Source organism: Equus przewalskii, chromosome 4, assembly GCF_037783145.1.
Source record: "Equus przewalskii isolate Varuska chromosome 4, EquPr2, whole genome shotgun sequence".
Classification (NCBI taxonomy): Eukaryota; Metazoa; Chordata; class Mammalia; order Perissodactyla; family Equidae; genus Equus; species Equus przewalskii.
In genome coordinates this window covers 48,881,307-48,894,809 of record NC_091834.1, presented here as the reverse complement: position 1 = coordinate 48,894,809, position 13,503 = coordinate 48,881,307, and the positions used below count along the sequence as shown (strand labels likewise).

The window sequence follows — 13,503 nt, the reverse complement described above, 5'->3', positions numbered from 1 at the left end:
TTATTAACACTTAGTGGACTTTCAGTTTATCCGAAAAATCAAATCAGTTTACATTCGTTTTAGGATTATTTCATGATGCAGTCTTCTCTCCTATGCTGTTTGGGGATGGCATATACTGGACATGGAGGTTGGCAGAGTCTTTCCTTGACTACGGGATGTAGAGCAGAGAGGAAGCAAAGGAATCCTGGCCTGAGTGTGCTCGGAAACCCAGAACCAGTCTTTATCATCAGTTCTTACAGAGGAGTGAAGAGCGAGAAATGGAGCTGAAGCAAATGGTATGTTCCCATGGAGTGGCAAGAATGGATGTGCAGGGGTGAGAGGGGCCTTGGAGAGCAGAGCCTGAAAATGTTTCCTGAGAAGTCATGTCAAGGGGAAGAGACTTTTTGTAATGGAGCACCCACAGCCTGGCCCCACAGATGGAGAGGAAGATAATAAAACTGCTTGACCAGTTCAGGTACTCAGATCCTAGATCCTGGCCAGAGTGAAGATGAGGACTTCCAAGGGCTTGTTCCTCATTTTAGAAGTGAGAGGCTGAAGCCCTTCTCTGCTATTCTGGAAAGTGCCCATCTGAGTGCAATTGGATCTCACACTGGCTGTGGCATCATCAAGACCCAGAGAGGTTATTTCCTGGCCTGAGCGACCTTCATTAGCTGCAGGTGGGACTGTATTAGAAAAATAGTTTTAATTTTGCAGAGAAGCAGAGTAAAAGCTTAAGTCAGTTTAAAAATTAACACTGTTGAAAAAGCGAGCTCTCTATGGAGACACTTGGTTCCGGGAACAGTAGTTTGTAGACAAGTGCTCTGTTTCACTGCCAGAATCGGCTTGGTGGGATACATTCCAGAGAGAACAAGGGAGTCAGAACATTGCTTGTCTAATAGTGCTCACCTTAATTATCTGCTTATCTTAATTATCTTTGCTTCTAGGGATCATTGTGTAGCTTACTTTGTTCTGGGTTGGGCTCCTAATTGTATATTATAAAGAACATTGTAAATAGTGTTTTTCATGCCTTTTTTTTTAAAATTTGCCTCCATGATTCTTTGTGGGGGTTGGGTAATAATGGTGGTGGTGCAGGAACCTATCAGAATGACCTGGGGAGTTGTTTCAAACTATAAAAATCTCCTCTCCAATCTTTCACCCCACTGTTTCCCAGATGCTACCTCCCCAAGAACATCCCTGGAAAATATGTCATATTCTTTAGGTATGTTAACTGCCCCCCCGCCAAAAGAACCACTGAAAAGAAAACAAAGATATTAAACTCACAGAGCATAATTTCAAAGGTTTGTACAAGTTACAGAGTATTAAGATAGATCAGACTGCTGACTACTGCTCAATCTGGTCGTCTTTGTCTTCAGTAACTCTTTATCTTGACCCTTAAGAAAAAGGGTACCTTGTACTCATGCAACTCAATTGATTTAAAAAAAAACAAACGAACAACTTATTCATGAAAACAATATAGCAAAATAAAACAAATATGGTAAATCCAAAATTAGTTTTCTTTGTCACCTAGATTGTTCTGGGTAGAGAAATATTTTCCATAGATTGTTCTCTTTCCTGATACAACATTTACTTATCTTTGTGTTGACAGAGATTATAGCTCCATGACATGGCACTTTGTTGGAAGCCTTGTAATCGGTTTTAGGGAAAGGTTAAGAGGCACAGTGATGTAAATAGGCATTGACAAAGGAGCTTGAGACTTGGGAAATAAATGCTAACAAAAGTGTGTGTGCATAAAATCTCTTTGGGGGCAGAGTAGGAGTGGTCTATGAAGAGAAGCCCTCCAATGAAGACTTCTACCAGGATAGAGTAGGCTCCATGTTCTAGAAGGAGCTAGAGATCAAACTGCTCTGTCTCATCCATTGTAGGAGGCCCCTGTATTGTGTGTCTCTGTCCTTGTAGGACAATAGTGTTGTGTCTGGAAAATAAAAACCTGGGTTCACACTCCCCTCTGCCCACAACATAGCTTGAAAGGCCTACATTAGGTTTCCTCTGGGGCTAACAGAGGAATCCTAATGATTTAGACGCCTCTTTGTCCCCTTCTGTCATTCTAGCTCCCCATTTGCTTGCTAATGACTTTTTTTTTGATGAACAGGTGTTTAATTCTATCATTAAGATATAAATTACTTGGTAAATTTTTACCATAGGTATATTTCAGTTTTAGTGAAATCAGCTGATTAGCCACAATGCGTAAAAAATCAGATTCACTGCTATTTGACTGGAGAAGGAGAATGTTGGTGGTGAAGAGGTCAGGAGAGTTTCAAATTTAAGAAAATAGCTGGGGGAGGGAATCCCGCATAAGTGAAGAAACAATGCTAAATGAGTTGGCCCTATTCACATACAAGGGGATAAGCACAGAGGAGTTGTGCTTTGAGGGATTTTTGTCCTGATTCTGCGAAAGCAGTACTGCTTCACTGAGTTATGTAGACATTTTTAAAAACAGGATTGATATTTAACCTCTCTTATATTTATGACATTTATACTAGAGCATTTATTCAGTTTCTTTCTCAACTTATATGAGCAGCAACTTAAAATATAGTGGGATTATCTTAAAGTATATGTTTTTAAATCTATGGGGAACTCTGAAGTTGAGAGCATTAGTGAATCACAAATTATGAAAGTTGTTTATTGAAGCAAATTTACCTTAGTAGTAAAGCAACTTTTTCTACATTGTGATATACAGAATATTAATTCCACAAGTTTTTAATAAGTATTTCATGAAAATGTCCCATGCTTAACTAACTTTGGAGGAATACTAAGTTTCCTTAAATATAAAGTCAATACAGAAAAATTAATTTTATTTTCATATTCTAGAAAAAAATTGGAAACTAAAGTTAAAAAATGAGCAATATCACAGTAGCATGATAAAACATAAAAGACTTAGTGTATAAACTTAGAAAAAGTTCAAGACCTTATTCTTAAAACTACAAGGTACCACAGAGAGACATTAAATAATACTTAAAGAAATGGAGATACATATTTTGTTTATGGATTGACAAGGTGACAGTTTTCTACCAATTAATCTATAATTCAGTGCAATCCCAATCAAAATAGCAACAGGCATTTATTTTTGAAAAATGACAAACTAATTCTCAAATTTATGTAGAAATGCAAAGGGGCTAGAATAGCTGTAATTACTTTTTAAAACGATAACAAAATTGGATGGCTCACACCAACTAATGTAAAGACTTGGAAGGCTATTGAATCGAGACTGTGTGGCATTGGAATAGGAAAGATAGAGGAATTGAGCAAAACAGAAAGTCTAGAAACTGACCCACATGTATATAGTCAACTAATTTTTGACAACAGTGTCAAGGTGATTTGCTCGAAAAAGGAAAACCTTTTTGACAAATTATTCTAGAACAATTGGAGACGGTTATCAGAAAACATTGAACTTCAACCTCCACCTTCAACCTGACAGAAAATAAATTCAAGATGATTAGAAACTTAACCATAAAAGTTAAAGACTAAATCTACTGATACAGCAGCAAAGTTGAATCTCAAAAACATTCCTAGTTGAAGCAAGATGGCTTATAATTTATAATTAAAACATGTAGGCCATCTTTATAGTCACAGCTATCAGCCAAGTCAATGAAATGAATAAGCTCAGGTTCATGAATTGAACTGTATCTGACTGAGGAGGTTTCTTGGCCTCTAGGTGAGAGGGGAAGCCTCTCTCCTCTCATCCTCTTACTGGCATCATCCAACGTGGAAGAATTACAAGTTTAATTACATAGATTTCAGAACAGTGATTAGATCACATTCCTTGATCTTCAAACCACTCTGTAAACTGGAGAGATTTCCTCCCTTTTTTTGTAGGTGAAGGATCAGAATCAACAAGATGGCATGATTTATCAAAGATTTAATCATTTAAAAAAAGTTTACATTGCCAGGCATTGTTTGAGAAGTTTGGAATGCACCCGTGAGCAAATCACAGAAAATCTCTGCACTTGTGCAGCTGCCTTCTAGTGCGTGGGAGATAGTAAAAATAATACAAGAGAAAATTCTATAGTAAGTTAAAGAATGATAGAAACTGATAAATGCTAGGGAAAAAAACTAAGCGGAGTAAGTTAGGGGGCATTGAGTATCTCACCTAGGGGTTTGCCTCATTAAGGTGGTGGCATTTAAGCAGAGACTTAAAGGAGCTGAGGTAAGGAGCCTTGTGGATACCTCAAGGAGCCAGTTCACCTAAGGAAGCAACTAAGACAAAGCCCAAAAGCCTGGTAACTAAGACTAGAAACTTGTTCTTACGTTATTCATTCTTTTAGCAAGTAAATATTGAGTGTGCTCTTTCTGCAAGCATCGTGTAGGCAATGGAGCTATAACAGTAAAAATACATATAGTCCCAGGAAATTCCTTGTTCTTTTCACCATAGGAATGATTCCTCAACCATGAGCCACAAAGGCAGTACAAAGGCCTTCAAAGGTATGTTGCTTTCAGAAGTTTTTGTAGACAATAAATAATTATACATATTATTTTCAAATATATATAGATGTTATAAAAATTGATAGAATAAAGACATTACTCACTTCATAATTGTGCATTATTCAACTGATAAATACTGAAAGTTTTGCTCTGATCATGCTGGGTGGTATATAGTCTGTGAGCAATTCTGAAGTTGAAAAGGGTCCTCATTCTTGAAAATGCTAGAAAAACCTCTGTTCTGCTCTATGAGATTGCCAGATTGAAGTTGGCTCCAAAAGCCACACTAAAAATTTGCTGTTTCTAAAGACAAGAGAGACCTTTGAAAGTTTTTAACTGGAGGAACAACATGATCAGACCTGTGTTTTTTGAAAGATTCTTTTTATTGTTGGTTATCCAGAGGAAGCCAAATGGAATAAATCTATTGAGGAAGGCTTATTGTTTAATTATAGTTACTTGATTCATTTTGTAACACAGTGATCCAAACTGCACTGTACTTAATTCTTTCTTTTAATGCTTAAAAGAGATTCAGATCCCAATTTCTCTGCATTATACATTATTTGATGCAGTATTTCCAACTTAGAGAACTTAGAGGGGTCTTCTATTAAAAGTCAACAATTAAAAATAGCTTTCTAGCTTAGCCCTGCCTGGACAACTTGAAATGAAACATTCAGAACAATTAAAACAAACCCTTGTGAGGGTATACACACATGCTAGCAGACAGACATCTGGTTTATGTGTCTGCAAGCTGATTTGACATTTATATATTTGGATGAACTTTCATTTTAGCCTCATATTTGAAAGTGTAGCCTTCAGTGTTGCAACTTTTTAATTTGATCTTCATCGACTATGGTGAACCAAAGAATTATTATATGAGACATATGGAATATTTACCATCAGTAAAGGTCCCTCTACTGATGTTTAATATTGAATGGTTTTAGAGTAGCAACAAATATATTATAAGAGACTTGAAAAGATGGAAATCAACGTATTCAGATTTGACAGGCTAAAGCAATTACATCTTTGTAAAGGATTTCCAAAGCCTTCCATTTACCTTGGATGCTTTCACTTGGGATTCTCCATGTGTTCTGTGTTCTATTCCTGTGCAGTATTCTTTCCCTCTTAGAAAAGCCATTCCTTTGTGATTACTACTAGTCTCTGATTCGTTTCTTCACACTAACTATGTACACACTTTTGATGACTTATCATGTATCATGCTATATTTTGATCTTTGATGTTGCTGTCAGTCAGAATATCAATATTAAATTGTAACAGTTTGCATTTGTGTCTAATTCAACCTGTGTGGTACTGGCAATACTATGAATATTCTTTCTTTGGCAGAACATGTGCTTCTGGCTTTGTTGCTGATTCAGATTTTCCACACATGTGGGTATGTGGTAGTTCTTGCTCAAACATCTAGATGTTCGATTGCTAACGTTTCCCTCTTCTCAGATGGTAAATATGCAGCCATAATTTTCCAGACAATTTTGTTGTCTGGGTAGAAATCAAAGTACGTTCTGAATTTTTCTTGTGTACTTTTTATCTCTTGTGAATATTGAATGAGATCTGGTCACAGCAAAGTGACTCTCCTGTGCACCTAACCCAGTTCTGTGAGTTTCTATATTTGCAGTGGTTTTGTTCATTAGTAGGGGATATCTTCTCTTGTTAATATGCTGATTGCTAGTGAGACTAATGATCCAGTCTCAGCCATAGTCTTTCTGAGATTTGCTGTAGTCTCAGTGACTCATATTGGCCAAAGAGAAGAAACCGCAAATGTTGAAATCTACATAAGATTGTTTATGTGTGTCTGTCCACTAGGGGCCCAGAGAGACTGAATGATATTTGCTGCACACTACATGTTTGTAAGAGTCACTCATTCAATCTACATTTAAATTGCCTTTTTTTCTGTTTCTTTTTGATATCATGGCTAGAAGAGCTGAATTAATGGTTCTTTATATCTCGGGAACTTGTTAAGGAACTTGTCAAGGAGCTGAAAGACCTGAAGTATATTAGTCAATTATTTATAAAATACATTTGGATTGGAAAAATGTCAGAATTATAATAATAATCTTCAGATTATCTTTGTAAAATAAGGCATTTCTTTGAAAGAAGTATGCATGAAAGTAAATGCAATTTAAAATAGATTATCCTGTTTTTGAGAAGTTGGACAGATGATGATGACCAATAATAAAATTATTTACTGAGGGACTGCTGTGTTCTGACACTGAATTTCCATCTCTGCTTTCATTATCTAATGTTATGCTCGCAATGACCCTATCAGGGGGATTATCACCACGGGAGAAGAACCCGAGGTGCAGAGAATTTCTGTAATTTCCTGGAAGTTGTGCTACTAGTAGAGGCAGGTGTAGAATAGAATCTCAGACCAATGTGATATCTAATCCTGTAACATTAGCAACTAAAATACTGTATGATACATTGTTTGGATGTATTATATACACATGCATAATAACCATTTCAATCAGTGAATGTGGTTTTGGAACCATACCACAATCTGTATCATTGAATATGCACTTTAAAAGGTAATGTGCTTCACAGCCCTCCCTTGCCTTATCATCTCTGCCTCACACCACACATTTGCTCTCGTCCTGACTGTAAAATAGTACAAAATAAAGATTACTTAATGATGGAAATAATGACTTTGTCCACCCTCATACATCTCCTTCTTACATTGATGTGTTTCCTCATTTATCTAAGACACAAACTAGATCACATTGCAGCCTGAAATGCTCACCCTGGGTATTTCCCCTCCCCTACTTTTAAAGATGTCTTATTAATCTCCAGTGTAACTGTTGGCTTCAGCCATCCAAATCTCCAGACTCTCCCTAACGCTTTTCCTGCTTTTGCTTCTATGAAGACGATTTGTCTGCCCAGCCTCTCATCAGGCCACGTATCTTCTTCAACTCCCCACTTCTTAAGGAGTTACTTAATTCCTGTCTATTCCATGTCTCCTCCAAACTACCAAATTGGGTGTGTATCTACCAATTGCAGTCATATTTCTCTTTATATGGAGCCTTACGTGTTTTTCTGATGTTTTGTATATTGTGCTGACCACTGTTGATACTTGCTCTTTGTTCGATGAGTTACTTTGGATCTTTTAAGGTTAACAGAAAAATGAAATACCCAGAATATTTAAAAAACTAATAAGCAGAAATTAGGCTTGAAGAGGATTCAGGAAAATGCCCCATTTCATCTGTTTTCTCTTCTAATACTTATGCTAGCGTGGGTTGTTAAAATGCTAATAAAATGTCTTTCTGTCTAAACTAAACGAAAAACTGTAAATGCACTTGTTGGGCCATAATCCAGAAACATTAGCATGAAGTTTCAAGATTTAGGAACAGAGAATCCCCTAGAAATTTGCCTAGTGGCTGCTGAATGTGTTTTCGCTGTACCGTGACTAATTAAACACATACGAATAGAACAGAAAGCCTGGTATGTATGCTCACTGGGCCTGAAGTAATAAGCTAGGTAGCGTGAGAGTAATATCTGAGGACAAAAAGCCTTGTCTTTGCCATTTAGCCTGTGAATCCCTGAATAATATTTGATGATACAAATTAAAATTATTTGATATTTTGTTTTTTTCACTTTGCTATCCCTATGAAATTGAAAAGGGAAAGGTTCTTTTTATTGACTGGTTATAGCATCCCCTCTACATTATTACTCTAAAACATTTTCTGAAAAGTGCAAATTTTGAAAGAACTTCCTTTTACTTGACTACTTTATTTTCAACTTTTTGTACATGAGAAAAAATTATAGTAAAATTATAGGCTAAAATTAGAATATTAAAAATCTTTCTTAGATCTTTTCTAATCGATTCTTTCAGTGGTGTGTCCATGGAGGAAAATGGGTGAGGGTAAGCCTTTCAGAAAGCAGAAATATGGGCTGCCCAAGAACCTGTTCCCTTCCCAAACCTGGAAGTCTGCACTATCCCTGTCCAGGAACGTAGGCTGAGGGTGCTATGAATGTGCTCATGATTATTTTGGATTGCTTTTTATTAACCCTCTTTCTGGCATGTTGTGATTGCTATTTTGTTTTTATTCCACTGTCGGTTGAGTGTAAATGTGAAGTAGGTACCTTATCATTTACGTATAGCTCACTAAGCAATGTGGACCTACTAGAAATAATGGCTCTTATGTGGAGATCCTAGACTTACAGCTTGACGCAGGGAACAGATGAGACTTTGGGTGGGTCTTCGCTTTTAGCGAAGGGATTGAAACATGTAGGTAGGGCTGGGAAGTTTTGGAAATAAGACAATAAGGCCGTGTTTGGAAATTTTGTAGCTAAAAGAGTAGTTAACATTGATGACTGACTACTCAGCAGCCATGATCTCCTAATTCTTTTCTGACAGAACCCAAATTTTGTTCAGTATCTATCCCTGTTGCATAAAGTCATGTGTCTGAGGGAAAACTGACCCATCCTTTGTCCCAGAGATGTCCTAGTTGGTCTAAAGATAATCTCATCTCCCTCACTGATGATAGCATTAAGGCATGACTGAACTCTGGCCATTGGTATGCAAGGAGAAATTTTCTGGAGGCTTATGGGAAATTTTTTCTGACTCTTAAGAGAAGCCTATGGGAAGCCATTCTCTCTCCCATTAGGTGTAAATAGGGAAATCTCTGTTCCTTCTATTATCAACAAGGAAGTAAAAGTAACCTCAAGATGAAGTTGACACTACTGACAACAAATCAAAGTGATGGAGAGACCTGCATCCTTAAGCTGTGGAACTGGTACTTTGACTGTAAAGCACTTGGAGACTGAGATAATAATGTCCTCATTCTTTAAGACTTCAGCCAGCTCATGTGCTTTAGGATTTTCTGTTACTTGAAACACAAAGGTCTTTACTGAGAAAGGCTTTCTTTGGCCATTTACAGAAAATGCATAAACAAATCTAAAGGCATTTTTGTCGCTTTGACTCAATGTCTTTGGTGCAATCTATAAGTGTTCACTTAAAAAGGGTAAAGATGGGTCATCAGACCCTTTTTTGTCTTGATTTTTTTGACTTGAGATAGAGCAGTGTCTTGAAAGTGGAGGGATATAGGGTAGGCGGAAGATAGCCAAAAGGGTAAGGAGAAGAAAAACTTGGCACAAGTCACAATTAAACTTTGGGTAGGTTCTAAATGATTAAAAATTGCCATAGGTAAGTAGTGTCTTGAAATGAAAATCAGGAAGCCAGGACTTATGTTTCATTAACAGCGAACTTTGTTATGAAAATAATAAATATAATTCTTTGAGCATCAATTTCCTCTTATTAAAATGATAGGATTAGAGTAGATGCTCTCTAAAGTCCCATCTACCTCCAAATTATTTTGGTTAACACTAGAGTTCTCCTTTGGATAATTTATCATATACTTCATTTAACTCTTTGTTAGAGAGGGCCTTTGTTCCCAGTGAGCTAATTTATTAGGATGTTATTGAAATGATGTTTACAAACCATGGTGACAATCTGTACTTTTGTAATTCTTAAATAATTTTCTGTTTAAATAAGGAATTTTACTGTGGCTTGTTTACCACAGCCTGCACCCCCCGAAAATTCCTAATAAACCTTTTTGTATTTCATAAACTTTTTAATAGTAACTAAAATTATTTCAGGCATACAAGAGTTGATATAATTTCTCCAGGATAAAGTATTTTTCCTGTTATCCCTATTCAGATCGACCGGTTAGTTGACCAGTTATAGAAGAATCTGAAATAATGTATTTCAGCCAGATGCCAAGACACAATTTTATGACACAAATTCAGAGTATGGATTACATATGTTTTTGTTTATTGTGCAGTGGTAAATGTTTACCATCTTTCATAGCAATTGAACATTAGGTTCACAGATTGGGAAATAAATATTGATGGTGGTAAAAATTACACTAGTTCTGTTGCTGATTAGAGATTAATTACATTGTTTATGTGTATGTATATGAATTGTGTATGGAATAGATTAAAAATCTGTAAGTCATTTACTATAAATAGGATGGTTTGATTTAAGAAACAATTTATATTTGTTAAAGGATATAGTCAGTGCTCTTTTGTTTGCTCATATTTAGTACCTATAATATTTCTTAATGTTCCTTAGTATGAAAGTGTCATAACAGCTGTTATATATGTGAAAGAAGATAAGCAAATATCACATCCTTGCATTAATTTAATTTATGCTTTTTTAAAAATAAATTGAGAAAAGTGCTTCCTTATTTTCAAAGGCAATGTCATTTTGAAAAAAAAAAAGGTACCCTGATATTAAAGTTTGGATTACAGCAGTGAAAATTGTCAGTTTCATGCCATTAAGTTTGTGTTTTTGTTTGTTTTGGTGCATTTGATACTACATAAATGTTTTGTTTACACCTTGAGGCTGGAAATTTGGTAAATAAATCACATGAAGAGTAACAAAATTCAAGAATTTGGCCTGGTTAGCATGATGTGTATGTTCCTCCACCTGTAAATTTGATTGTGGTGGTAACTAATGAATAAGACATATTCTAATATTTTATTTGAACATTTTAATGGATGTTCATTATGGATATTAATACATTTTGAATTAATTTGAAAGGTCAGTATGTTTTTAAAGGTCTGTAATTAGACCTTTTTTCTCTTCTACGAAAAAGTCAAATTTAAATGTAATTTTTTTTTAATATTTAAACAAATTTTATTCTCATAACTCTATCTGGATTTGCCGTCACATCTCCAAAATGATTATACTAACAAAGTTCATTTAAATATTTTCTTCCATTTCACAGCTAGAAGGACCCACAATTAAAATATACAACTATATACTGGGGGGATTTGAGGAGAAAAAAGCAGATTAAAAAAAAGAAAACATTGGCAACAGTTGTTAGCTCAGGTGCCAATCTTTAAAAAAAATATATATATTTTCTTCCATTTAAAGGGGGATATGACTAATGCTACATATAATGTCATTTTCTCCAAGATTTTTTTTCAAGTAATTTTATTGGGATTACAATGGTTTCTAACATTGTGTAATTTCAGGTGTACATTATTGTTTATTAATTCCTGAATACATTTAATTGTGCTTGGTCCCAGTAGTCCAATTTTTCACCATACACATGCGCCCCTTTATTCCTTTTGCCCACCCCCTTAACCCCCTTCCCCTCTGGTAACCACTAATCTGTTCTCTTTATCCATGTTATCTTCCACATGAGTGAAATAATGCAGTATTTGTCTTTCTGTCTGGCTTATTTCTCTTAACATCATACCCTCAGGGTCCATCCGTGTTGTTGCAGATGGGACGATTTTGTCTTTTTTATGACTGAGTAGTATTCCATTATGTATATATACCACATCTTCTTTATCCATTCATCTATAGATGGGCACTTGGGTTGCTTCCACATCTTGGCAGTTGTGAATAATGATGCAGTGAACATAGAGGTGCATAAATCTCTTTGGATCATTGATTTCAAGTTCTTTGGATAAATACCCAGTAGTGGCATAGCTAGATCAAATGGTATTTCTATTTTTAATTTTTTGAGAAATCTCCATGCTGTTTTCCATAGTGGCTGCACCAATTTGCATTCCCACCGGCAATGTATAAGCATTCCCTTTTCTCCACATTCTCTCCAACATTTGTTGCTTGATGTCTAGCTAATTGTAGCCATTCTGACTTGTGTAAAGTGATATCTCTTTGTAGTTTTGATTTGCATTTCCCTAATAATTAGTGATGCTGAGCATCGTTTCATGTGTCTGTTGGCCATCTGTATATCTTCCTTGGAAAAATGTCTGTTCATATCCTGTGCCCATTTTTTGATCAAGTTGTTTGGGCTTTTTTTGTTGAGTTGTATGAGTTCTTTATATATTTTGGAGATCAACCCCTTATCTGATAAATGATTTGCAAATATTTTCTCCCAGTTGGTGGGTTATCATTCCATTTTGTTTATGGTTTCCTTTGCTTTGCAGAAGCTTTTTAGTCTGATATAGTCCCATTTGTTAACTCTTTCTTTTGTTTCCCTTACCTGATTAGACATGGTATTTGAAAAGATGAGGTTAAGACCAATGTCAAAGAGAGTACTGCCTATATTTTCTTCTAGAAGTTTTCTGGTTTCAGGTCTTACATTCAAATCTTTAATCCATTTAGAGTTAATTTTTGTGTAGGTGCAAGATAATGATCTACTTTCATTCTTTTGCATGTTACTGTCCAGTTTTCCCAACACCATTTCTTGAAGAGACTTTCCTTTTTCCATTGTATGTTCTTGGCTCCTTTGTCAAAGATTAACTGTCCATAGATATGTGGGTTTATTTCTGGGCTCTCGATTCTGTTACATTGATCTGTGTGTCTGTTTTTGTGCCAATACCATGCTGTTTTGGTTACTATGGCTTTGTAGTATATTTTGAAGTCAGGGAGTGTGATACCTCTAGCTTTGTTCTTTTTTCTCAGGATTCCTTTGGCTATTTGGGGTCTTTTCTTGTTCCATATAAATGTTAGGATTCTTTGTTCTATTTCTGTGAAGGATGTCATTGGGATTTTGATTGGAATTGCACTGAATCTGTAGATTGCTTTAGATAGTATGGACATTTTTACTATGTTTATTCTTCCAACCAATGAACATGGAATGTCTTTCCATTTCGTTATGTCTCCTTCAATTTCTTTCAATAATGTCTTATAATTTTCAGTGTACAGGTCTTTCACCTCTTTGGTTAAGTTTATTCCTAGGTAATTTATTCTTTTTGTTGTCATTGGATTGTATTCTTGATTTCCCTTTCTGCTAGTTTGTTGTTAGTGTATAGGAATGCAACTGATTTTTTTAAAAATTGATTTTGTACCCTGCAACTTTGCTGTAGTTGTTGATTATTTCTAAAAGTTTTTTGGTGGATTCTTTAGGGTTTTCTATATATAGAATCATGTCATCTGTAAATAGCAAAAGTTTCACTTCTTCCTTTCCAATTTGGATCCCTTTTATTTCTTTTTCTTGCCTAATTGCTATGGCCAATACCTCCAGTACTGTGTTGAATAGGAGTGGCCAGAGTGGGCACCCTTATCTTGTTCCTGTTCTCAGAGGCATGGCTTTCAGTTTTTCACCATTAAGTGTGATGTTGGTTATGGATTTGTCATACGTGGCCTTTATTATGTTG

The 13,503-nt window shown here is 35.7% G+C and overlaps 1 protein-coding gene across 4 annotated transcripts in view; it reads left to right on the top strand.

The window, feature by feature from the left end:
- CRPPA (CDP-L-ribitol pyrophosphorylase A) overlaps positions 1–13,503 on the top strand; it is a 283,050-nt gene that overhangs the window by 189,476 nt on the left and 80,071 nt on the right. The window contains exon 10 of one of the 4 annotated variants that reach the window (XM_070615820.1): positions 4,370–4,419. The exons of the other annotated variants lie outside the window; for them this stretch is intronic. Within the exon in view, the coding sequence (XP_070471921.1) occupies positions 4,370–4,375 (6 nt within the window). The 3' untranslated portion in view covers positions 4,376–4,419. The remainder of the gene's footprint in view (positions 1–4,369; positions 4,420–13,503) is intronic. 4 annotated transcript variants of the gene reach the window in all.